General features: G+C 40.3%; 1 protein-coding gene across 1 annotated transcript; it reads right to left on the bottom strand.

Annotated features, from left to right (window-relative positions):
* Positions 1-23,696: 23,696 nt before the first annotated feature.
* Positions 23,697-24,557, bottom strand: LOC107806680 (uncharacterized). The gene has a single exon (XM_016630882.1). It carries the CDS (start codon positions 24,555-24,557, stop codon positions 23,697-23,699), a length of 861 nt encoding a protein of 286 aa, XP_016486368.1.
* Between the last annotated feature and the right edge of the window lie 432 nt (positions 24,558-24,989).

The raw sequence follows: 24,989 nt of genomic DNA, 5'->3' as shown, positions 1-24,989 counted from the left end.
GCGGATCTCGGAGGGTTCTCGATGGTTTGACTATGGCTTGAGTTGGGTGTCTTCTATGGGCATAAGGAATATATGGTACATTGTAGTTTCTCCCAAGTCGGTATATGAAATTAATAGAGTGTTGGCATTGTTGGCTATCATATGTGAAGAGTGTGCATTTTCGGATAGGACCTTGAGTTTTGGTTTGCAGTGCGTGGCTGATAGTAGGGTCATTACTGGGTTTTGAGGCTTTCGAGGTTCATATTTTGTTACGCGCTCAGAAACTCTATATGAGTGATTCAGCAGAATGATTGGGTATAAGTGATATATCAGCCATTTGATTGCATAGTGGAGTTAGAGTATGGAAATTTTGGTATTCCTGAGGTTTTGGTGCTAGATGCCCTCATATGTGAATTATTTCCTATTTGCGTATTGTGGAGAAACGTTGAGGATGAAATAGTTAATAACATGCATCATTGATAGGTCGCTGTGGTTTTTGGAAAGGATATTTACCTATTTGGAGGTAATCAGGATTTGGCTGAGGGCTATTTGGGGGATCAGCGAGAATATGTATGTCGTGTCAAAGCAAATTTGTGTGCCTCTGTGAGAATGTCATTTTGGTTATGTGATCAGGTAGGAGGGATATTATATGTGCCCCTAGACTATGATATGTGCTACTCTTGTATGCTGTGTTAGGTAGTAAGGTTGTATGATTATTTCCTCCACAGGTAGTAATTCTGTCCAGGCCTTATGATGATGCAGGCAAGATAGCCTTTGATTTGCTTATTGCACCTTAGTCATGCTTGCTTATTTCATGTTTTAGCACTTTCATTTATTTTCCCACAGTTTTATTTGTGCACTCTGTTGTACTTGATATCAGTATTCATATGTTCAGTGAGCTCGAGCATTTTGCCTTGATGAGTATTTGGGAGCGGGCTGAACGCCGCAACGGATGTTATGTGGGATGCCATTTCCTTGTGTTTATTTGGTGTTGTGTTTTCCCTCCGTGGGACGATTTGATGAAGAATTACACTTTTGTTGTTGTAGGTGTTGCTCTCGTTAGATAATTCTTATACTCTGCTTTTCTTTACTTGTGCTGCATAATTGAGTTATTGTTGGTTTGGTGTACGAATTATGTAATGTGAGAATCCGTGTGGTTCCATGATGAGTTGCTAGCTGTGCTGCTTGTATTGGCTGAGATGAGGTTCTTAGACCTGAGATTAGTACTATGGTATCGGAGGTGAGGAGTGTTTAGAAGTATGAGGGTGTTACTGCTAAGATTTGGGTGATGGCCCTTGGCGGGCGAGAGAGCTTCTTGACATGTTGACTTCATAGGTGGCTATGAGTTCCTGCATGTTTCTTTATCAAGGACAGTGATGTGGAGGTCCGGAATAAGGTTATATTCAATGTGAGGTGTGTTGCCGGCATCCAGTGTGTTATTTGAACAGCTATGGTGGTCAGAGGTTATTGCTTCGGGCATTGAGTTGTGTGGAGCAGCATGTGATTGTATTCGGGATTGGAATTTTTGGCTCGATTCAGCTTATTTGGGTGTGTTCAGTGATGATGTGGAATTCAGGTCCTATGATGAATTTCAGATGTTAAGGTTTGGGTTTTTTTCTAAGGTTATGGACTAAGGAGAAGTGATGACCCAAAAGGTCATCACTTGTTTGTGAAATAAATTCTGCGTTCCGAGGCCTTAAAAACCTCTTTCGGCATCACCTCAATTTGCGCATGCAGTCCGGGCGCGTAGCAGGAAAGCCATTATGTGAAAATCTGTGAAAAATGATAAATTTTGACTTAAAAATAAATTTAAGTTGACTTCGGTCAACATTTTGGGTAAACGGACCCACACCCATGATTTAACGGTCCTAGAGGGTTCGTAGGAAAATATGGGACTTGGGCATATGCCCGGAATCTAATTCTGATGTCCCAAGCCGGAGAATTGAATTTTAAAAAAAAATTATTTTTTGGAATTATTTATGAGTTTTAGAAATGGAATATGCGTAAAAATTTGATGGTATCGGGCTCGTATTATGGTTTTTGAGTCCGGTACAGGACTTATATATAGTTAAGTCGAGTTTGTGAAATTTGGTAAGAAACGGACTCGAAATGACGTGTATCGGACCGTATTTGACAAAAACGGAAAATTTGAAGTTCTTAAGTGATTTCATGATTTTGATGCTAAATTCATAGTTGTTGATGTTATTTTGGTGATTTGAATGCACGAGTAAGTCCGTGGGGTGTTTTTGAGGTAGTGTACATATTTGGTTTGGAGCCCCGAGGGTTCGGGTGAGTTTCAGATAGGTCTCAGAAGGTTTTTGAACTTAGGAAAATTGCAGAAAACTGCTGTTTGCTGGTGTCCAGGTCCTTGTGCTATGCGATCGCATAGGAAGGTTCGCGATCGCATAGTGTAGTTTCAGGGGGTCCTATTTTGTGCTATGCGATCGCATAGGTCCTTCCGCGATCTCGTAGAGTAAATTCTGGGAGGTCACCAATTGTTCTATGCGATTGCATTGTTCCTTCCGCTATTGCAATGAGTTAAACCAAACCCGAGAAGAGAACCCATTTTCCTCTATGCGATCGCAATCCATGCTCTGCGATCGCAATGCCCAATCCCCCTTACCCCATGCGATCGCATACCCTTGTTCACGATCGCAGAGACCAATTTTGCCCAGTCATTTAAACAGTAACAGAACATAAGAGATTTAACAAAAACTTCATAACTTCTTCTTCCAAACTCCAAATTGGACGATTTTTGAAAGATAGCTTCACCCAAAATTCATAGGTATGTAATCTTAGACTCATTTTCTTCAATTTCTATTAACATCCATTAGATTTCTAGGCCTAAATCATGTTCTTAAGGGTAGAAAATTAGGGATTTGGGTACAATTAGGGCTTTTTGTGTAAATAAAATGTAGACCTCGTTTGGGGTCGGATTTCGAAAGTAAATACATATTCGGGCTCGTGGGTGAATGGGTGATCGGGTTTTGGTCCGAACCTTGTGTTTTGACCAAGCGGGCCCGGGGTCGATTTTTGACTTTTTGGAAAGAATGATAGGAAATCTATAATTAAGCATTGGAATTGAATCGTTTAGCGTTTATTGATGTTATTAAGTCGATTTTGTCTAGATACAATTGATTAGGAGCCAAATTCAAAATAAAAAGTGGTGTTTGAGGCTTGAGTTGGCTGTGGAAGTTCGAGGTAAGTGTTTGGTCTAACCTTAGCTTGAGGGATTATGAGTCGAGTCCTATTTGCTATGTGGTATTTGTTGAGTACGATGTATAGGCATGGTGACGAGTATCTATGCGTTGGTGTCAAGCATGCCCATGAGTCTTATATTGTGATTATTGTGACTTCGTTGTATTATTCACGCCTTGGTGAATATTGCCTCCCTTGCCGGGATATTGTTGCTTTTAATGTTATCTCCCTTGGCGGGATGTTGATGCTTCTTTTGATGTTGTTCCCTTGCCGGGACTTGATTGATGGACTATCGTTCCCTTGCCGAGATTCTTATTGTAATTTCATTTATTTCCTTGCCCTATTGTTTGTGATTGTTGTTTGGGTGAGGAAGAGTGTTAAAGTACGAAGGGTGATGCCGTGCCGCACGATGTATAATTTCATGCCGATTATATTGATTATATGGTGAGGACGAGAGTAAAAGCACAAAGGGTGGTGTCGGGCACATTTTCATTACTTGAATGCTTTGGTGAGGACGAGAGTAAAAGCACGAAGGGTGATGCTGTGCACTTGTTTGTTTTCTGATTCTTGTTATTAGTTGAGATTTGGTATTCCTCTTATTTACCCACTATCTTTCTATTCTTAATTGATGTTTCCCTGCAACATGTTTCCCCCTCCCATACTTGACTATATATTACAGTTCTTCTTTTCCGCTGTATATAGTTAAACTACACAAATTTATCTGGTAGTTTGGTCCTAGCCTCGTCACTACTTCACCGAGGTTTGGCTAGGCACTTACCAGTACATGGGGTCGGTTGTGCTGATACTGCACTCTGTATTGTGTGTAGATCCCAGAGCAACAACTTTTGGACCTTAGCTTGGGTGGCTGCCTTCAGTCCATTCGGAGATCCAAGGTAGTCCTGCAGACGTCCGCAGGCCCTGGTGTCTTCCTCTATCCCTTTATCCTGTTTCCTTTACTTATTTCAGAGACAGTATATCATTTATCTTTCAGACTTTATATGCAGTATTCTTAGACCGTCTGTGAAGCTGTGACTCTAGTTTTGGGTAGTCTTGCTTAAACAGTTGTATTGGATACATATTCAGATCGTTGTTGTTTTCTTCAGCGTATTATAAATTCCGCTATCTACACGTTATTGCTTCATAATTGTTAAAGGATATAAAATGGGTAAAAAGGTAATTGTTCAAACCGTCGGCTTTCCTAGCTCGCATTAGTAGGCGCCATCCCGAGGGCGGGAAATCCGGGTCCTGACAAGTTGGTATTAGAGCTCTAGGTTACATGGGTCTCACAGTTTACAAACAAGCATAGTAAAGTCTGAGGGATCGGTACAGAGACGTCTGTATTTATCCCCTAGAGTCTACAGAGTTAGGAGAAACTTCACATTTATTCCTTCCTGTCATGCGGTTTGGTTTCTCAATGCTAATTGAATTTCTACTCTATTATTTCGTAGATGGCGAGAACACGCGCTTCCTCATCCACCGATCAGCAGCCCGAGCCCCCAGTAGTAGCTCCCACGAGAGGCAGAGGGTGAGGCATTGCTAGAGGCCGAGGTAGGGGCAGAGCTCATCCCAGAGCAGCAGCACCAGCGATAGAGCCTCAGGTTGACTTTGATGATGAGGTTCCGGCCCAGATAGTTCCGGTGGGTGTCCCGCCCCCTTTTTTTCGCGAAATCGGGTTTATGACATTTGGGAGGACAACTCATTCCTTTTGGGAATTAGGTTTGAATTTGAAGAGTCGCCACCTAATGATTATGGTGCATTAGGACACCAAAGAGTTTGATTTGAATAACCAGAGATAGGGTAAGGGCTTGAAATTATTCTAAGGGGAAGGTGTTAGGCACCCCTCAGAATCCACTAGTGTGGTTCCCGGCCAGACAATTATTGTGAATTTGGGTGCAATTATCGTATAAGCAAATAAGGCTCAAATAAGAGAGGATTTCACATAATAGTTTGAAAGTAAAACAAAATTTGAAAGAACGGTTAGAAAAACATATTTTAAAAGGAGTTGAAATGCTAAAAGAAATAAATAAAGAATAAATGGAGGAGGGTCCTAGGTTTATTAAAAATATGGATCACCCCACACAATGTCCGGTAATCACTCCTCAATGAGGGGTTACACGTGACATTACCGTGTGGTCATCATATCCATATCTACCCTTCCTACTCCGTTAAGGTATTTAAAGTGCGGAATGGTCTCGATTACTTATTGCATGCTATTACCCATGCCACTCCTATCAGTCCCGGAGGCATTTAGGACTACTAATCCTAAAAGGGAGGGATGTTGGGCTTATTTGGAGTTTCAATGGTAAAACTCAAAAGCAACATACAAAAACACATATTGCACATTTTGGGGAAAGCATATAAATAAACAGATGGCTCAGGTATGCCTCCTTAAAAGCATATAATTAGCATGTCTTGCATATACTGTTTAGGTCTGATTTAAAAGTATTAAAGACGAGGGAGAGGAGGTTGCTGAAGCAGTTTTAGTTTATTACATAACTCAGATAAGAAGCCCGAATCAGGCCTGCCTGCTGGTTGTACTGATTAACAGAAACAAATTCCATTTATAGTTATTACTCTAAGGCTTGCCTAAGTGTTTAGATGAGGATCTTATAGGCATGGTATCTACTGAATTCAGAAGGTGATAAGATAGTAAGACTCGAAATGAATTATTTGAAGTCCTATATGCATACTTGTTCAGTGAGGGACTCAGATTACTAAAGGAGATGCAGAATGTACAAAATCAAACAAATTGATTATGAGTTCTACTATTACTGATTTTATATCTAACGTGACTGTGAATGAAAACAAATCAGAATTGCTCGAGGATCCCTATAGGCATGTTTTCTATGTATTGCTGATTTTAGACATGGTACAGAACTTGTTTAAGCCTTATAGACATGGTATCTAAATGCGAAACTTTGTTTTAAACCTTATGGGCATGATTTCTACTTGTAATTGAATATGCATAATTAGAACAACCTATAGGCATGGTTTCTATATGTAACTGAACATGCAGAATTCAGAACAAACCTTATAGGCATGGTTTCTATGTGTAATAGAATATGCAGAATTAGAACAAACCCTATAGGCATGTTTTCTAGGTGAAGTTGAAGATACAGAATTTAGAACAGTCCTATAGGCATGATTTCTACCCTTTGCATGCATAGTTACCCACCCTTTTTCACTAGCCAGCCCCAAATGTTTATTACAACTTATTACAAATCGGAATAGTAAATTACATCAGAAAATACAAATAAAGTACAACTAAAGGAAGCCTGATTCTGACTTCCTCACTGAGTTATGAGATAAACCAACTCAAAGACCATTGATCCAAAGCCTTTCTCCAATTTGAGTGTGTCAAAGTTCCCTAAGAACCTCAATGGGACTCCGGGCAGTGCTCACATCCAAATTGTATCACCAGAATAGGACAAGTGCAGTGTAGAAGGGCCAACCCTCAAGTGTCCAAGTTCATAGGGAGCACAATGGGTCCCAAGGCAAGGCTCACGAGAAGGGGGCATAACTTAAGACTAAGAGAGAGTGCAAGTGAAGAAACAAAGTTCTTAGGGGATAAAGGAGAGGGAAAACAACCACAAACAAGTTGATATTTTCATACAAAAGGGGTTCAGGGGGGTTGGGAGGTTGCAAAGAGCCTATGCTTAGGCAGGGGTAAGCTTTGGGAATGCACATCAATAGACAATGCTGGCATGCCTATAAGCCTACCAGAACATACAATACCAGAAAAAACGTAAAGGTAGGGGATCAAGCTTGAGTCATGGGCAGTAATATTCAGTACTGTCATGCCTCAAACAAACCATAGCATCAAACACATTGGGGTGGGGATTTGAGATTCAAAATAGATTCAGAACAGGCAGAAGGAAATTATAGCATACTAAATAAGTATTGAACTAAACACAAGTAGTAGACAGACAAGAAGATAAAAGTATTAAGTAAACACATTGTTGTGATGCTGGAATTTTAATCAGAACATACCAGTTAAAAGAAGCAAAATACAGTAAAAGTAGGTAGCAAGACTTTGAAAATAGCTTTGGCTTTCAGCCAGCTAAATCACAGTAGTAGTAAAGAATGTTTTGAGTGTAAGAGATTTTAGAACTAAGTTTGTTTTTTTGTTGTGTTAATGAAAAGCCAGGTATTTATAGTTCGAAAACAGGAGGAAATAAGGCAAGAAAATAATTATGGAACTGTGTACCAATTAAAATCAATTAGTATAAGAGCTTCCTTTAATTAAGGAGTTTAAACTTAAATGGTAATGGACAGAAAACTTTTAAGGAAAGAAATCAAGTAAACATCTTGTGCAAAGTAGGCAATTAGGGGTAAATACATAGGGGTTTAATTAAGGAAAAAATCTTTGAAATACTCAGTTAACCAAATAAGGTAAGAAAATAGAGTAAAGTTGCAGAATATAGAGGCAATCAGTACATAATAAATCAAGGAGTCAGGGATTTGAAATTACTGATTTGGGGAGAATAACATGGGTTCCCATGAATAAACAAATAAACCAAGTCAGAAATGGGAGAATTGAAAGTCTAAGGAAAGTTTTCAAATCAACCCAAGAAACAGGGAAATCAGCAAGCGAAACAAGGAAAGAGTCAATCACTTAACACATGAATGCAATCAAAATTACACAAGGAGGTTCAATCCCAAAATTGGAGGTCATTTCAGAGGGAAATTCAGCATATTAAAGAGTACATAAGTATTAGGCATGCAAGGCTGAATTTAGGACAAAGAGAAGCGTCATGCAATCACAAAGTCAGTAAGTAGAGGACTATAGGAACATAGTAGTCCCATATGTCAATCTCAGTAATAGAGAAAAGAGAGAGTATCAGATAGCATGCAAAAGGGGTCAAGTAAAAGACGTTATAGAGTTTAGCAGGAAGTCAGAATCATATAAAGAAACAAAACATTTTGAAATTCAGTCGAGCAACAGGTGAAGCAACTTCAGAAACTTGAATAGGTTCAAAGGAATTAGGGTTTTGAAACCCATCGAATTCAGAGTATGACGAACGAGTAAATCACATAGCAAATAGTCTCAGGACTCGAATGAACCCCAAATTTTAGGGTTTTACCATCACTTGAGTATAGAGATGAAAAACAAGTAAATCAGGCAAAAATATCAACAAAATAAAATCAGAAAACTCAAGAAGGAACTAAGACTTTTAACATGCACACTCTAGTAGAAGAACAACATAAATAAACACAGTAGAACATGCTAAAGATCATAGAAAGCTTCTAAATAACTTAACCAAACACTAAATCGAAAAAGATAAAGGTTCTGAAGGTAAAGTTTTGAAGGAAACTTTGAGAAAACGTATAGAAGTTTAGAGTAAACACAGATATACAACGGAACTAAAAGAATCGGAAGAACCTCGAAGGTTAGGGTTTCAGAAGAACCCAGATGATGAGAAAGGCTTGGAAAGTCATTGATCTAAGCAGGAGAAGTCAAGATCAGACTCGAACAGCCATGGCCGGCCGGAGAAAGGTTGGAGACAGCCATAGAACTGAAATCAACCCAGGTCTGGACCAAAACTTCTTCATGGCCGGCCGGAGCAAGGTCGGAGACAGCCATAGAACTGAAATCAACCCAGGTCTGGACCAAAACTTCTTCATGGTCTGGCCTTGAAAACATGATAATCAGGCATGTAGACGTCATAGGAGGTGGATACAGGCCTTTAATGGCTTTGGAAGCCATTGATTTAGGCGATTTTAAGGTGGTGGTTGAAGGTGACGGCTAGGTTTTGAGAGGTAGTTTGAGAGAGAATTGGGAGAGAAGGGGGGTTCGAAGGCGACCGCAGATGAGAAATGACTAGGGTTTGGGGGTAATGGGGAATTAAAAAGGAAAGGTTAAATGGTGGTCGTTGATCATTTTGATCAACGACATGGATTGAATGAGGATCCGGGTGGGTTATTTTAAAAGGTCATGGGTCGGGTAGATTAGGATTTGGGTCAGGGTAATTGGGCCTCAGGTTGGGTTTAATTGGAGTGTCAAATCCGGCTAAAATCGAAATAAAAATGGGCTAACATTTAAATATCTATTTTCCCTATTTGATTTTAAAAAATAGTAAAATAATTTCTGAAAATAAATTAAAGGTACTAAAATGGTTAATAATATATAATTATCAAATTAAAAATACTGGAGTTAATTTTACAAATGTAAACACAATTAAATCTTAAAGGAGGCTAATATTGCAATTATATACAATTTAGTTTTAAAAATACTAAATAAATTTGTAAAAATGTGTAAAAATTATATTTGCTATATTTTAGTATAAATATGAGAGTCAAATAAATGAATCACCAAAAATAATAATTTTGCGGATAATTATTGGGTTTTTCTTGATAAAATAGGGTAATAAAATTGATTTAAAAATCTTTAAAAATTAAGAAAAAATAGTAAAACATTGGGACATACTTATATATGCATATACATGCTATTTTGAAAGTATTTTGCATACTAAAAATATACAGAGAAAAATTAGGTATCAACAACTGCCCATCTTTACCCGGAAAGGATGAAAGAGTTGTCGGGTAAAGATATGATGGCCAATTTTGACCGAACGAAATGGTTCGAGGAGGCTTAGGCCGTGCTCTAGCTTATGAGCTACTACATATCCCTGGTCCTACAGGAATCAGGGCATATGTAGTTCAGGATCCGTCGGCGGAGTATGCCGATAGAGACTTTCAAGAACGGACGCAATATTTAGGACGAGGCGAATGGTTGAAGTCTGATAGGGCTGTGGGAACTGGAGCGGAATCTCTCCTACCGAGATAGCCGTTACTCGCCGGTTTACCTACAAATAAGTAATGCAAGCGTATATTGTGTGTAAATTTAAACATGATGCAAATTCCCGTCGGACCATGAATGTTTGTCCTCGGATGGTTAGGATGACGTCCTAGGCCATGAAGCGTATAATAAAGGATTCGTAGGCCATGAAATGATGCTCTCGGGCTATAAGAATGATGCCTCCGAATTATGATGCCTTTGAATAATGATATGCAAAAGATAAAAAAAGGGGGTCCTCAAGCCATGGCATGATGTTCTCAGGCTATGAAAATGGTGCCTCCGAACAATGACGCCTTCAGATAATTTGGCGATCTTTCAGCCTATGAGATGCAGTGTTTGGCGATCTTTCAGCCTATGCGATGCAGGAGGTGGCGATCTTTGAGCCATGCAAATTTAAATAAGGTGGCGATCTTTCAGCCATGCGAGTGTAAATAAGGCGGCGATCTTTCATCCATGCAGGTGTAAATAAGGTGGCGATCTTTTAGCCATGCAAATGTAAGTAAAGTGGCAATCTTTCAGCCATGCAAATGGGTAAGGTGGCGATCTTTCAGCCATGCAAATGAAGAGGTGGCGATCTTTCAACCATGCAAATATAGATAAGGTGGCGATCTTTCAGCTATGCAAATGCAGATGGAGGTAGAGCTTAACCTCGGAAGGCAGAACAGTAGCCTTATGCAATGAAGAAATGCAGATGGAGGTAGAGCTTAACCTCGGAAGGCAGAATGGTAGCCTTATGCAATGCAGAAATACAGATGGAGGTAGAGCTTAACCACAGAAGGCAGAATGGTAGCCTTATGCAATACAAGAATGCATATGGAGGTAGAGCTTAACCTTGGAAGGCAGAATGGTAGCCTTATGCAATGCAAGAATGCGGATGGAGACAACTTAGTCTTGGATGGCAGAATGGTAGCCTTATGCAAAAAGTAAAATATCAAATGGTAATAAAACTTTCTTAGCTGATAGCAGATTGCGATATTATGACTGCTGGGGAAATCGTGACATACGGAATGCCACTGGTGCAAGTGGATAGCAAATGTTGGTAAGTGCAACGGTTCTGAGAGTTGTAATTCTGGACAATGTTTGTCTCGTGAGTGTATAGCATATCTGATGCTTTCATAATCCAAATGCCTGCATCCAAAGAAAAATTGCGAGTTTTGTAGAGGGGGAAGGTTAGTTCGTATCCCCGCTGGCTTTGCTTGACCTGCTCGACTTTGATCCAGTGATACTGTATATATCACTGGGGTAGCGTTGGTAAACAAGGCAATTTTAGTAATAAACATGCATGATTTAGTAAAAGCATAACTTAAGTACATAATTAAGAATAGTTTTCTTTATATGAACTGACGACTGTGATGTGGTTCAGTACATTGCAACATCTCTTGCTACGGAATTTTGAGGGTCCTTCTCAAAATTTTGCCCCAGTTTACTGGGTTGCTACTTCCGATTACTGCTAGCAATAATTGGCTGAAATCGACTTCGGAATTTTGTGGGTTCTCCTCAAAATTCTGCCCCAGTTTCTAATTGCGGGGGGAAATGAAAATTTTATTGAATTGTGACGGAACCCATAGAGCTGCCTACGTATCCCCTCTTAAACGGGAATCAGGTAAGGCGTAGTTCAATTTACATCATATAAGGAAACATAAAAATTACACATAGTAGCGTTTGACTGTATCTGAATTAATTGGCTTTGGCCAGACTTCTCCATCCATTTCTGCAAGTATGAGAGCTCCTCCTGTCAGAACCCGGTGAACCATGTATGGACCTTGCTAGTTGGGAGAGAATTTCCCCTTGGCTTCATCGTGATGTGGAAAATTTTTCTTTAATACCAGCTGCCCCGATGTGAACTGTCTCAGCTTGACTCTTTTGTTGAAGGCTTTGGACATTCTGTTCTGATAAAGTTGACCATGGCAAACTGCATTCATTCTCTTTCCATCTATAAGAGCCAGTTTCTCGTAACGTCTCTTCACCCATTCTGCATCGTCGAGCTCAACTTCCTGTATGATTCTCAAGGAAGGAATTTCCACCTCGGCGGGAATGACGGCTTCTGTACCATAAACCAACATATAGGGGGTTGCCTTAATTGATGTGCGGACTATGGTGCGATACCCCAATAGAGCAAATGATAGCTTCTCGTGCCACTGCTTATGCTTCTCTATCATTTTCCTTAGTATCTTTTTGATATTCTTATTGGCGGCTTTTATGGCCCCATTCATTTGAGGTCTGTAGGCTATAGAATTCTTGTGTTTGATCTTGAATGTTTCACACGTAGCTTTCATCAAGTCACTGTTGAGGTTGGAGACATTATCAGTAATGATTGACTCTGGAATCCCGAATCGATAAATAATGTTGTTGCGAACAAAGTCTGCCACGACTTTCTTAGTCACTGCTCTGTAAGATGCTGCTTCGACCCATTTGGTGAATTAGTCGATTGTTACTAGAATAAACCTATGACCATTAGAAGTAGCGGGTTCGATTGGTCCAATAACATCCATTCCCCAGGCGGCGAAGGACCATGGTGAGCTCGTTGCATGTCACAGTCATCGGTTCATCAAGATAAGTAATAGTAATGTTGTATAAGTAAAGTAATGAGAAAAATAATAATGGGCATTGATTCATAAGAAAAATCAAAATTCTTCGATAAATGCATAATTGTTTTGAATATTGGGGATCTTATTGCGGGAATTGAAAATAGGCGAGAAGTAAAATCTTTCAGTAAATCAAAATAGTGCTTGTTTTAGCCTTGCTACCCCGAGGCTCGTCGGGCTCTGGTCGTCCTGATGGTCCAGTTATTGAGGCGTGCTCCTCTGCTTACAGCCTATATGGAAGGGCCTTCCTCCCCTCCTCCTTGAGAACAACACATCAATCCATATCATTGTCTTCTAAGAATAAATTCTTCACTGCTGCGAGTGCTGCCTCTTCCTCTAACACATAGATAACATCGGCCGGTTGGAAAGTCTGCTCTAGATGTGGTATTGGCTGCTCCAACGGATAGTAAGGACCACGCCGTGGTGGCGACCAGTTGTTGAATTCTTCCCAAGTATACTCATATCCCAGACCAAAAGTAGTGCCATGCTTCTTGAGCTTTATGGGCTTAGTGATTCCTTGGAGGTTCTTGTCGAGCCCCTTGCCAGGTTCGTACTCGCTCCAATTCAGTATACTTTCGATCTTGTTATCCCACCATTTACCTTTGTCAACAACGTTTACCCATTTGATGTGATGGTAAGTCTCTCCACCTAGCTTCCTTTTTTCCTCAATTGACAGAATGGTCTGACGACTATATATAGGGTTGTTACCGTCACCGTGAATAATTACCTCCTGGTGGTTCCACTCAAACTTTACTGCCTGATGTAGTGTTGATGTTATGGCTCCGGCAGCATAAATCCATGGCCGTCCCAATAGCAGATTGTAAGATGCTGGCACATCTATCACTTGGAAATCAACATCGAACCAAGTTGGCCCCATTTGCAAGCACAGAGTAATTTCCCCGATGGTGGACCTTTGGGAACCGTCGAAGGCTTTCACGTTGATAGCTCCATCCTTTATTTCATGCAATCCCTTGCCCAACTTCTTGAGTGTTACCAGTGGACAAATGTTGAGACTGGACCCCCGTCGATCAGGATCCTGGTGATGAAGTAGTCCTCGCATTACACAGTGATGTGCAGTGCCTTGTTGTGACCCAACCCTTCAGGCGGTAGATCATCCTCATGAAAAGTAATTTTATGACTTTCCAATACCTGTACTACCGTGTTGGCCACTTCCCCGCCGGTGATGTTTCTTGGCACGTATGCTTCACTCAGCACCCTCAACAAAGCATTCTTGTGTGCCTCAGAATTTTGTAGCAAAGCAAGTATAGAGATTTGTGCCGGTGTTTTGTTCAACTGGTCGATGATCGAGTATTCCTTGGCCTGTATCTTTCTCCAAAGATCGTCTGGACCAGTCTCAATGATGGGTGACCGATTGGAGTCCTGCTTACTTGACTCGGTTAGGTGTTCCAGGGTATAAACCCTACCAGTTCTCGTTATACCTTGTGCGACAACAGTTTCCTCGAACCTAACCTTTTCTTTCCTCCTTGCATCGGCTGTATAGTCCCACGGTATAGCCTTCGTGTGAAATGGTGTCATGGTTGTCATCGCCACTGGGATTGGCGTGGATATCTTTACCCCGAACGGAGCGTGTGCCTTGGATGGTAAAACCGCAACTTCAAATAGAAGTGGTGTATTTGCTGGAGTCGCAAATTCAACCTCAATTGGTGCCAGTGTCTTTGCAGATGACGTTGTTTCAAACTCAAGTGGCACAAACATATTTACCTCAGTATCTCCAGATGGCTGAATCTGGACCACGATTGGATTAAGAGTAACTATTGGCTTTTTTGGGTCATCATCTTCTGCGATCAACCCGATCGATCCCTCGGGATCCCATCATCCTCTACTTCAATCATGTGCATGCCTCCACCCTTATGTTCTGGCAGAGGGTTATTGCGGACATTCGGAGCGGGTTCCTTAGCCACAATAATCTTATTGTCAATCAAAGCTTGGATCTTGTCCTTCAGAGAACGACATTCGTTGATGGTGTGTCCCTTCATGCCGGAATGGTATGCACAAGATTTGTTTGGATTAACCCACTGAGAAGGGTTCTCAAGAGTTATAACAGGGATAGGGGTGACATAACCAGCAGCTTTGAGTCTCTCGTACAACTGGTCAATGGGTTCGACAATGACTGTATACGGTTTAGGAGGTCTGCGGTCAAAATTTGGTCGAGGTCTAGGGAAGTTTTAGCATGTAGGGAGTGATTGATAGTGGGATGGTTGAGCATTGTAGGCTTGGTAAACATGTGCGGGTTGGGAGTATCTGGGTGAAGTAGGCTGATATGTGGGAGGTGTAGATGATTGATAAGTGGGTGGTGGAGTTTGGTAAGAGGGTGAGGGTGCTTGGTAGTTTTGTGTAGGCTGATATGTGAGTGGAGGCATCGGGTAGGTTTGGTATTTGATGGGAGATTTGGTTCTCTGTGCAACCATTACGGCTCGTACGTCCCTTTTCTTGGAAGCACCACCGGACTGTAAGGCCTTGTTTGTAGCTTGCAAGGCCTCAAAGTTTGTGACCATACCACTTTTAATGCCCTCTTCAATCCTTTCACCCAGCTTGATTTTATGGCTCTCAATCAATATTAGTCGTTCATAATACTGCGGGTCCTGAGCCCAAATGAAGAATTTGTTCATCTGTTCTTCTTCTAAGGCAAGCCTGACTTTAGCAACTTCGAACCTCCAGCGAGTAGCATACTCGCAGAATGTTTCCGTAGGCTTCTTCTTTAGATTCTGAATGTAGAACACATCCGACGCATTCTCTGTATTGAACCTGAACCTGTCCATACAGTCGGACGCCATATTTACCCAGTTCGACCATTTCTTCGGATCTTGGCTAATGTACCAAGACAGAGCATCTCTTTTTAGACTCCTCATGAACAACTTCATGTGAATTCTTTCGTCTTTCCCTACTTCAACCAACTTGTCACAGTACGTTCTCAAATGGACCCTTGGATCCCCTGTACCATCAAACATTTCGAACTTTGGAGGTTTGTACCCCGCGGGCAGTTCGACATCGGGCTGTATGCAAAGATCTTCATAGTTCATCCCTTCAATTCCTTTGCTTCCTTCGACGCCTTGAATCCGGCTAGTCAATTTCTTAAGTTCTTCAGCCAGTTCCTGATGAGCGAGTCTTTATCATCAGACTCGGGCGTGCTTGAGATGGGTTGGATGGAGTGTGGCATGGTCTCCACATAGATGAGGGTGTTGTGATGGGTGTGGAAGTGGAGTTTTGGGGTTCTGGGATGAGCAGCGGAGTGTTATTTGAGGTATGGCAGGTGTTGTAGTGGTGGTGAGGAGCAGGATGGTTTTGTTGCTTTGGGACGTTATGTGAAGGTGTGGGGTTCTGAGTATTTGGGAAATTGATATCTGGAGTGGTGAGTAAAATGACAGATTTGCCAGATTCCGAACCTGATCAAGTTCTTCCTGGAATTTCAGCAGTTTTTGTTCGAGTTGGGATGCATTTTCTTTGGAAACCTGAGTGCCATGACCATGGGTAACCTCTACCCGTTCAGTTGAGTTCTCCTTTCGGGCGTTGTTCAAAGCTTCCATTTTTCCTTTATTCTTGTTCCTAACTGGACTAAGAGGAGGAGTGGGTGGAGGGCCCCTGGATCTCGTGAGATAAGATGATGTTGTCAGAGTGCACGAACTAACCTTTGGAGAGGGGAATAAATAAACAAAAAGGTAACAAGTTAGTGATGATTATAAAAAGTGTTGCAGTATTTAAACATATAGTGCAGAATGTAAGACGTGTCCTAGTTTGGGAACCTCTTTGTGCCCGAGGTAGGCCTAGCGACAAATTGATTTGGAGAACTTAGGATGCTAAATGCCTCATTTCATTGATAAAAAGTAGACGAATCGCAAATTGACACTAAATAAACAGGAAATGAAAATCACTAATGGCCATTGGCCTTAGTATACTTTATAAAGCGAAAAGAAAACTCCTATCTACTTGGTCCCAGAAGGACCTTCCTCAGGTTGAATGCTCTCGTTGATCAAATCCTCTAGTTCGCGTAGGTTCACCAGTAAAAATGCCTTTGCCAAGTGTTCTCCTTCGTTTCCCTCGGTGTTCTGGCAGTCAGTGACTCTCTTCCTCACTTTCGTTTCCAATTCCAGCAGACTGTACTCTAGATATTCCAACTTTTCGCTAGCTTTGGGGCCCCTTTCTTTCCACTCGTTGATTTGGTCATTTGATGGAAGACTCCTCCACCAGTCTAGCAAGAGTGGGGGCGTGCTAATCATATCAAAACTGGGGACCTTGTGCCTCATTTTCTGCAAAACAAATAAGGTTACGCCCTTACCCCCACCAGACTCGACTATTTAATATCAACAATTGGCATAAAGCATTTAGTTCTCCAAATAAATGCACAGAACGTGGTAGTGTCCGTTTGGGTTTAGGGAAACCCACTGGACTTTGGACAAGGCTATCTTAAAGAGTCATTATGTGGACAACATAACTGACCCAACTAGGTTTGACCACGATGCATGCACAGTTTAAACAGAGTAAGGTTTCTATGGGGTTTTAGACTGGTACCCTCGAGCGCACAATTCAAGGGGGAAAGGCACAGAACCGTCGACTACACTGTTGATCGATTGATTTTACCGCAAATACGCCTTTTCCAGATTTAGGGGGTGATAATATTGGAAGGGCTCAACCACTCATTATAAGAGTTGCAATAGGATTTGTTTGGCACGAGTGGAATATGATGTTGAGCATGATTATACAATAATTAAAAACATGTTGTTACGTATTTGCACGTTAAGAAAGCTGTAAATACAACAATTTTTCATAATTAAAAGCAGTAGTAAAGGAAAGCAGTAAAGAAAAATAGTAAAGGAAAGAAACAAAAAGACAAGTCAGCTTTGCAACCGAAAAGGGAATTGAATTCTTAAAAGAAATAAAAAAATAATTGCGCATAAAGAAGCATAAATTCACAATAATATTCTGAAATGGTAAAAGCTTGAAAATCCCCAGCAGAGTTGTCATGCTGTCGCGCCCCCTTTTTCTCGCGAAATCGAGTTTATGACATTTGGGAGGACAACTCATTCCTTTTGGGAATTGGGTTTGAATTTGAAGAGTCGCCTCCTAATGATTATGGTGCATTAGGAGACCAAAGAGTTTTATTTAAATAACTAGAGATAGGGTAAGGGCTTGAAATTATTCTAAGGGGAAATTGTTAGGCACCCTTCAGAATCCACTAGTGTGGTTTCCGGCCAGACAATTATTGTGAATTTGGGTACAATTATCATATAAGAAAATAAGGCTCAAATAAGAGGGAATTTCACATAATGGTTTGAAAGTAAACAAAATTTGAAAGAACGGTTAGAAAAACTGATTTTAAAAGGAGTTGAAATGCTAAAAGAAAGAAATAAAGAATAAATGGAGAAGGGTCCTAGGTTTATTAAAAATATGGATCACCCCACACAATGTCCGGTAATCACTCCTCAATGAGGAGCTACACGTGACATTATTGCGTGGTCATCATATCCATATCTACCCTTCCCACCGCGTTAAGGTAATTAAAGCGCGGAATGGTCTCGATTACTTATTGCATGCTATTATCCGTCCCATTCCTATCAGTCCTGAAGGCATTTAGGACTAGTAATCCTAAAAGGGAGGGATGTTGGGCTTATTTGGAGTTTCAAAGGTAAAACTCTAAAGCGACATACAAAAACACATATTGCACATTTTGGGGAAAGCATAAAAACAAACAAATGGCTCAGGTATACCTCCTTAAACAAAGAAAGCATATAATTAGCATGTCTTGCATATACTTTTTAGGTATGATTTAAAAGTATTAAAGACGAGGGAGAGGAGGTTGTTGGAGCAGTTTTAGTTTATTACATAACTCAGATAAGAAGCCCGAATCAGGCCTGCCTACTGGTTGTACTGATTAACATAAACAAATTCCGTTTATAGTTATTACTCTAAGGCTTGCCTAAGTGTTTAGACGAGGATCCTATAGGCATGGTATCTACTAAAATTCAGAAGGTGATAAGACAGTAAGACTCGAAATCAATTATTTGAAGTCCTATATGCATACTTGTTCAGTGAGGGACTCAGATTACTAAAGGAGATGCAGAATGTACAAAATTAAACAAATTGATTACGAGTTCTACTATTACTGATTTTATATCTAACGTGACTGTGAATGAAAACAAATCAGGATTGCTCGAGGATCCCTATAGGCATGTTTTCTATGTATTGCTGATTTTAGACATGGTGCAGAAATTATTTAAGCCTTATAGACATGGTATCTAAATGCGAAACTTTGTCTTAAACCTTATGGGCATGATTTCTACATATAATTGAATATGCAGAATTAGAACAACCTATAGGCATGGTTTCTATATGTAACTGAACATGCAGAATTCAGAACAAACTATATAGGCATGGTTTTATGTGTAATTGAATATGCAGAATTAGAACAAACCCTATAGGCATAATTTCTAGGTGAAGTTGAAGATACATAATTTAGAACAGTCCTATAGGCATGATTTCTACCCTTTGCATGCATAGTTACCCACCCTTTTTCACTAGCCAACCCCAAATATTTATTACAACTTATTACAAACGAGAATAGTAAATTACATCATAAAATACAAATAAAGTACAACTAGAGAAGCCTGATTCTAACTTCCTCACTGAGATATGAGATAAACCAACTCAAAGACCATTTATCCATAGCCTTTCTCCAATTTGAGTGTGTCAAAGTTCCCTAAGAGCCTCAATGGGACTCTGGGCAGTGCTCACACCCAAATTGTATCACCAGAATAGGACAAGTGCAGTGTGGAAGGGCCAACCCTCAAGTATCCAAGTTCAGAGGGAGCTCAATGGGTCCCAAGGCAAGGCTTACAAGAAGGGGTCAGAACTTAAGTCTAAGAGAGAGTGCAAGTGAAGAAACAGAGTTTTGAGGGGATAAAGGAAAGGGAAAACAGCCACAAACAAGTTGATATTTTTATACAAAAGGGGTTCAGGGGGGTTGGGAGGTTGCAAAGAGCCTATGCTTAGGCAGGGGTAAGCTTTGGTCATGCACAACAATAGACAATGCTGGCATGCCTATAAGCCTACCAGAACATACAATACTAGAGAAAACATAGAGGTAGGGGATCAAGCTTGAGTCATGGGCAGTAATATTTAATCCTTGTATATGCAATCCTTCCTTTGGGTCTATTCTTTTTTCTATCTTTAACTTCCTTCCCTTGGAATGAGTGCATTGCACTAATACCACCAAAATGGAATCCATTAAATAATAGAGCCTAGATATAGAAACTGCACCTGCAAATGAAATAAACAGGTTAATGAAGATAAAGCATCCCCTGTGCACATGATTGGTTATGCGTGCTTTGCTGCAGAAGTGTGAAAAGATCGAACAAGAATCGAAGCCCGAAATTGGTTGATGTCCCGGAGTAGTAACAGTGCATATCTCCAACTGTGAAATTTTTGTTAACTGCATACCATTTTGCATCATCGAGTAAACCATATATTTAACAAGTGGCATCGAGAATTGTCGACCAAGTCTGCCCCTAACAAAACATGTACATTCAGTGAATGAATGTCCATATTATTATGCCAATAGATTGAGAAAAGTAATGTAACTTGGATTGGGTATTTGCTGTGATTCTCTGCAAGAAACCAATTTCAATGGAATTCTGAAGTAGCTGTGCACTTCCAGTGTGCTAGCGTAATGAGAACCTTGACCTTTCTGCTCGTAATCCTTCATGCTTATGGTAGATTCTCCAATTAAATGAACAGTATGTGCTAAAACCACCCTTTGAAGTCTGATCAACATGTAAGGCATGTCAAAAGGAGTTGTTCCTGCAAAACAGAAAACTGAGTTATTAGAAAAATGTAACCTTTCAGTTTTAACCATCTCCTTCCTCGTTTGCATCCTTATTGTCTTACAACTTTCACCCTTAGATAAGGACATTGTAATTTGTCATTATTGACAATTCTCCTGGCTTTTGTATCCAGCTCTTGAAAACACTGTGCTTCGATGTTGCCCATGTCAAGTGCTTGATTCGCTAGATGGTCTGCCAAGCAATTCCCTTCTCTCATGATATGTGATAGTTTCACATGAATTCTTGACATTGACTTTGCGATTTCATCTACATATTCTGCAATGACCCACGGAACAGCCCAAATTCCTTCTATAATGTTCTTCAAGAGGAGCGAGTCAGTTTGCAAAATAACTTGCGCGAATCCTTTCGCTTCACAGTATTTTAGTGCTTCAACAATTGCCAAAGCCTCTGCCTCGTTGTTTGTTGTTTCATGTATCAACTTTCCACAAGCATACTTTATGTTGCCTTCATCATCTCTAAGTGTGTAACCAATTGAGCTCCTGCCTGGATTTCCTCTCGATGCCCCATCGCAATTGACTTTGATCCATCCTTGTGGTGGCATTTCCCATAAAACTTTAGTAACCTTCAATGGAGGCGTGAACTGTTCCAGCATGCACAGAAGTTGTGGCCAGTTTTGAGGAACGTTAGCCAAGCCAGGTTTCCTTAGTTTAACAAGTGATTGAATGGTTGTGGACACCTGATATATCACCCTTCTAATCGTTACTTCTTCCTCGTGTTTGTAGCTGTTTCTTCTCTTCCACAACTCCCATAAAATGATAGCCGGAAGTGCTTGAAAAATTGGCTGCAATCTTGGTAACACTTTGAGCGTCCAGCACTTCACGATTGCCTGGTGCATCGACATACTCTCCAGATTAATTCCAGCATTCATTAGGAAATTTGACCAAACTTTGTTGGCAGCAAACGAGGTAAAGAACAGATGCACTAAGGTTTCTTCCCCTGGTTGCACACAGCACCAGCAGCGCGAAGGCATGTAGTATCCCATTCTCTTCAAATGGTCATCTAGAGGTAGTTTTACTCTCCACACTTTCCACATAAAGAATGAGATCTTGAATGGTAAACCCTTTACCCACATCTTTTTGTATGACGTCCCTGTATCATTTCTCTGCCTCAAATACTCCCACGCTGATTTAACTGAAAAATTACCTCCTGTCTCAAGACACCAGTATGGTTTGTCAAGTAATTGCTGCTCCCCTGGTGGTTTGATATTGTCGAGAATGTGCACAGTATATTCCTCAGGCAGAATGTTTGCTAACTTGTTTGCATCCCAAGCTCCTCTATCCACAACATCAGAAACATTATTAACTGATTCATCAATGTAGAATTCAGGAGGAGATATAAAGTATAAAGCTCCCAGTCCCGTCCAGTTGTCAAACTAGAAAAGTGATGAACTCATTTTTGTACGCCACCCAATTTGATGTTCAACAATGTCCCGACATTCCAGCATTTTTCTCCAAGCATGTGATCCATATCTCCGAGGTACAACAATTGGATTTAATTTTTTGCAATATTTTTGTGACATGAAAGAGCTCCATAATGTTGGTTTTGTCCTGAAATTCCACCAGAGCTTAGAGAACAGTGCTTTCGCAACATCGTGTAGTGATCGAAAACCTGCTCCTCCTTCTTCATAAGGTCGACATAAAGTAGCCCATGATGCCCAGTGCCTACTTTTGCCACCAATAGAACTACTCCAAAAGAATTGTGCGAAAATCTTGTGTAACTTGTTGATGACAAATGGAGGGGGGTTCATTGCCGATAGTAGATGGATCGGCATGCTTTGTAACACATGTTTGATTAAAATCGCCCTACCACCAATGGACAATAATTTTCCTTTCCATGCTTGCAATTTGTCCGTGACTTTGTTGATAAAACCTTCATAAAATTCCATTTTCCTTCTAGTGTAAAAAATTGGGCATCCAAGGTAAATGAAAGGGAATTCTTGATTGGAAATACCCGTAATTCTTTGGACCTTATTCACCACATCTTGAGGAGAAGCATCATGCTTGTATACAGCTGATTTGGACTTGTTAATCTGCTGTCCAGATGCTCTTTCATATGCTGCCAAAATTTCCATTACCAACTGCAAAGATTTAGCATCTGATGAAGAAAAAATTATAGTGTCGTCGGCGTATGATAGATGGTTTATTTTTGGACTCCACTTTGGAATTCCAAAACCACAGAAGTAGAGGTTGAGGTGCAAATCATTTAAAGCCCATGATAATGCCTCAGCTGCAAGAATGAAGAGAGTTGGTGAAAGCGGATCTCCTTGCTTGACGCCCCTAGTAGACTTGAAGAAACCATGTGGTTGACCATTGATGAGAATGGTATACCAATTATTAGACACAATTCCATACACCAAGCCAATAAATGTTTCACAAAAACCCATCTGCCTCAGGACTTTAGTGAGGAATAACCAAGAAAGACGATCATAGGCTTTCGTCATATCTAGTTTAATCACTACATTTGGCCCGACCTTCGTTCTTAGTCTAATATCAGTGATTATCTCTTGAGTGAGGAGCACATTTTCAACAATGTTTCGTCCTTTTACAAACCCAGCTTGTTCATCAGAAACGAGCGTAGGTAGTAGACTAACTAGCCTCTCGTGAATCACCCTTGATATAACTTTGTTGATGAAATTACTTAAGCTAATTGGACGCAAATCTGAAAATGTTTGCACTTCTTTCTTCTTTGGTAATAGAATTAGATTTCTATGAGTTACAAATCTTGGTAGCGCATGACCATTGAAGAAACTCTTAACCATGTTAAGGACGTCGTCACCAATAATATCCCAACATGAATGAAAGAAAGCGCCTGTGAAACCATCCGGGCCAGCTGCACTTTCTCAATTTAGACCCATCGTAGCCTGTTGTACCTCCTCTTTTGTGGGCTGCCTCATCAAGTAGATGTTCTGCTCCGTTCCTACGAATTTTGGAACATGATCTATAATTTCAAAATCACATGGACTTCTGTCTTCATGGAACTGCTCAGTAAAGTAGTGAACTGCTTCATCTGCCATTTGATTGGCGTCTTCAATCCAGATTCCATCTCTGTTTTGAATCCCTCGTAGCTGCAATCTCTTCCTTCGTCCGTTGACTTGAGCGTGGAAGAATTTTGTGTTTCTATCTCCATCATTAAACCATGCCATCCCTGCCTTTTGTTTCCAAAATTGTTCCTCAAGAGCAAGAAATTTGATAAGTTCTGCTTGAACTTTGCAAAGCCTTTCCCTATTTGCCCGAGTTGGATTTATTTCCAGATTATATTCCATTTATTAAATAATTCTTTCTATCCCCAGATTAACAATTCTTTCTTCACTCTTTTCATCTTATGGTTGAATAAAGTGAAAGGATTTGCTTCAAAATCGGCTTGCCAATTTTCCTTGACCACGTCTTTGAACGTCGGATGTTTTGTCCAAAAGTTAAGAAACTTAAAGGATTTCTTTATCACAATAGTTTCAAGATCACATTTTAACAACATGGGACAATGGTCGGACCCAAGTTTTGGCAGATGAGTAACTTCTATTCCAGGGAACATTTGTTGAAATTCAATGTTAGCCATACATCTGTCAAGTCTCTTGAAAATGCAATCTTCTTCTGCTCTTCCATTCCACCAGGTGTATATACTTCCTTTGAAGACCAAATCAAAAAGATTACAAGTGTTCATGCAATGTCGGAAATCATTGACTTCATTCAAAGTCACCAGAAGTCCCCCAAACTTTTCCTCTTCGTCCCATATGACGTTGAAGTCACCACCAACAAGCCAAGGAATATCCATATCTGCTGCCATTGCATACAATGAGTCCCAAAGTTCAATTCTTTCGATTGCATCACACTTGGCGTAAACCAAAGTAATAATCTGCACAATGTGTGTTTCTGTATGAATCATTTTTAACGTCAGTTGCTGCTCCATATCGTATAGCACTGTGACTTCATACAGATCGTCAACAAAATTCCACACCTTATTTGAAATGTTTGAAAAAGCTTGAGATAATCCTATTTTTCTTCTGTACAATTCAAGCCTTTTATTATCCTGCATTGGTTCCATGAGACCAACAAAATCGAAATGATGTTGTCTAAGCATTGTTACTAGCCTCTCAAAGGCTTGCTGCGTATTGACGGATCTAATATTCCAAATAATTGCATCCATTACAAATTATTTGATTTAGTTAGAGCTCGTCGAGTTTGGATCCCAGTAGTAGGCATGCCAGCTTTATTTCTGTTGAGTTTTCTTTTTTTTTGCTTTTGTCGCAGATTTTACTTTTGCAATCTGAGTCGGAGATAGATCTCCTTTTCTTGCCACATTGAGGAAATTTTGAGTAGTTGATTCCTCATCTAAATCCCTTCCATTTCCCAACATGTTTTCTTCTTCTTTTTCTTGATTATGTAGTGGCGTTGCCAAATCAAGTGTAGGTGGATGAAGCATTATGGCCTTGTCTGCAATATCCTTGAGTGACTTGACCCCATTGTTCTTGCTAGCAGTCTTTTGGTTATCAGCAATTTTGCTTATTCCTTGTTCCCCCTCATCAATGCGGTTTACAATATGGAGTGATGTGATTTTGATATTTTATTTGTTTGAAGG

This window comes from Nicotiana tabacum, chromosome 6 (assembly GCF_000715075.1).
Source record: "Nicotiana tabacum cultivar K326 chromosome 6, ASM71507v2, whole genome shotgun sequence".
NCBI classification, from domain to species: domain Eukaryota; kingdom Viridiplantae; phylum Streptophyta; class Magnoliopsida; order Solanales; family Solanaceae; genus Nicotiana; species Nicotiana tabacum.
Note: the sequence above shows the minus strand (reverse complement) of the source record. Positions and strands in the feature narration are given on the sequence as shown.

Excerpts from the sequence above, each read along its gene's own strand:
- LOC107806680 (XM_016630882.1), bottom strand. The coding sequence starts at position 24,557 with ATGGATGCAATTATTTGGAATATTAGATCCGTCAATACGCAGCAAGCC.